The 1,917-nt window shown below is 40.5% G+C and overlaps 1 protein-coding gene across 1 annotated transcript; it reads right to left on the bottom strand.

Moving 5' to 3' along the window:
* Positions 1–8: 8 nt before the first annotated feature.
* Positions 9–561, bottom strand: Pmar_PMAR013922 (40S ribosomal protein S3, putative; the record flags this gene model as incomplete). The annotated part of the gene is made up of 1 exon (XM_002771690.1): positions 9–561. A coding segment is annotated over one exon (553 nt), but the record flags the coding sequence as incomplete, so codon positions are not given.
* Positions 562–1,917: the final 1,356 nt, after the last annotated feature.

The raw sequence follows: 1,917 nt of genomic DNA, 5'->3' as shown, positions 1-1,917 counted from the left end.
AAGAATACCCTGACGCATATCGACATTACGAATAGCTTGATCAACATACATCTCCTTAGGAGTACCAGTAGATAGGAGATAACCATCAGCAAACTTCATAACCTTAGCACGTTGGGCACGTAGTTTACCAGATACAGTAACCTCAACACCCTTAGCACCATTCTCCATAACAAACCTTAATACACCATAAGCAGCCCTACGAACAGGAAGACCACCCAATAGCTTGTAACGAAGTGATTCAGCTTGAGCCTGGGCACAGAGAGCACGATTATCGACACGCTCAGCAAAGAGCTCGACGGAGTTCTCAGGGAAATCGAAACGTCTCTCAACAAGAGCAGTGAGCTCTCTAATCCTACGACCCTTCTCACCAAGGACCTCACGAGTTCTAGTAGCACGGATGATAATCTCAGTCTTGATAGGAGTCACACGGACCTCGACACCAGAGTAACCATCTTCAGCAAGGATAGTAGTGAGAAGTTCATTAAGCTCCGCATAGAACACGCCATCGGCGACGAACTTACGCTTCTTGGAGACCTGCTTTTGACTCGCTGCAGTTGCCATCTTGGATAGGGGGTGCAATCACACTCCTTCAGAGGGCTATCGATCATCTAATCGATCAATTGTGATAGTAGCGCTCGCCCTAACACTCATGAGCTGTCGAAATAGTAGTAATGAGGATAGTAAGTAAGGCTTGATGATGAGTAACAACACAACGGTCTTATGAATAGCCTACTTTTAGATTCTGATCAAATGACTGATACTACTACTAAACCCAGTTCTCTGAATATAGCTAAAATAAGCTACTCTGATGAATCCTTGTTGCCAGTACGGCGGCCTTATTCATTAATACTTCGTAACCCAACCCCTACAACTAATGATTATTATGAGGAATGTCTGTCCCTTCACGTGATAATCTTAATGTTGTTGTTGTATATGTCGTTAGTGCGGTCGAGTACGGTATATGGGTCGCATGCCCGGAGGGCGGCATGGTCTTGATAATAATATCATTGTTGGTCTGAAGTATGATCATTTCTCTTATAACATGTGATACCGGTGCTTCAGCTTGTTAATATGATGCTATTAGTATGAGTAGAATAACGAGGATCTAAAGGGTATCAATAACCTGGTCGATGACTACAACGATCGGAACATTGGGATAACTGTACGGGTATTATCACTCATCTCTGGATAGTAATATTAAGATGGTTAGGATTGTCATATATCACCATAACATTTCTTCTACAGTGAATTTGATAGGTAATATATTACCAGGAAAAGATAACACCACTGCCAAACACATAGAGATGTATACTACCATCACCACTACATTACCCGATATAAAATCATCTCTAACTTTGACGATAATAACAATAATGATAGTAGTAGTAGTAGTACTTTAGATGAAGCATCAATGATGGTTGTGTATGAGGACCCCATATTAGATATTCACCTATACCAATACATGTATATAACATGAAACATAGGGATACTGCAGTAAGGGTAACTCTCCTCATACGGTTAAAGGCTCTGATTATGAATGATAGTAGTAGTAGTAATCACCTCAATAATCCTTATACCATTATGTCTTGTTGAGAGAGTAAAACTACTGCTATTAACACAATCATCATCATCATCATCATCATCATCATGCTAGTGATCCCATACATAGCAATCGCAAGTCATATTATTACCTGTATAACGCTAGTAACACGGATACCCCCTAAATGGAGAACTCATTACCTTCCTAATAGAGGTAGTACCATCGTCACAACGTGTACAATCCTGTAGTAGTTCGATAATAACCGTTAATGTACCTAACATTACCATCACTTCCTCATTCTTCAAGCCTTAACCTTCTACCTTACCTATGGGATGATATGCTTGGTAGCATCATCTAACTCAAGTATGATATAGGCA

The sequence above is a fragment of the Perkinsus marinus genome (assembly GCF_000006405.1).
Source record: "Perkinsus marinus ATCC 50983 genomic scaffold scf_1104296962574, whole genome shotgun sequence".
Classification (NCBI taxonomy): Eukaryota; Perkinsozoa; order Perkinsida; family Perkinsidae; genus Perkinsus; species Perkinsus marinus.
The sequence above is the reverse complement of the archived record's forward strand: the minus strand, read 5'-3'. Positions and strand labels throughout refer to the sequence as shown.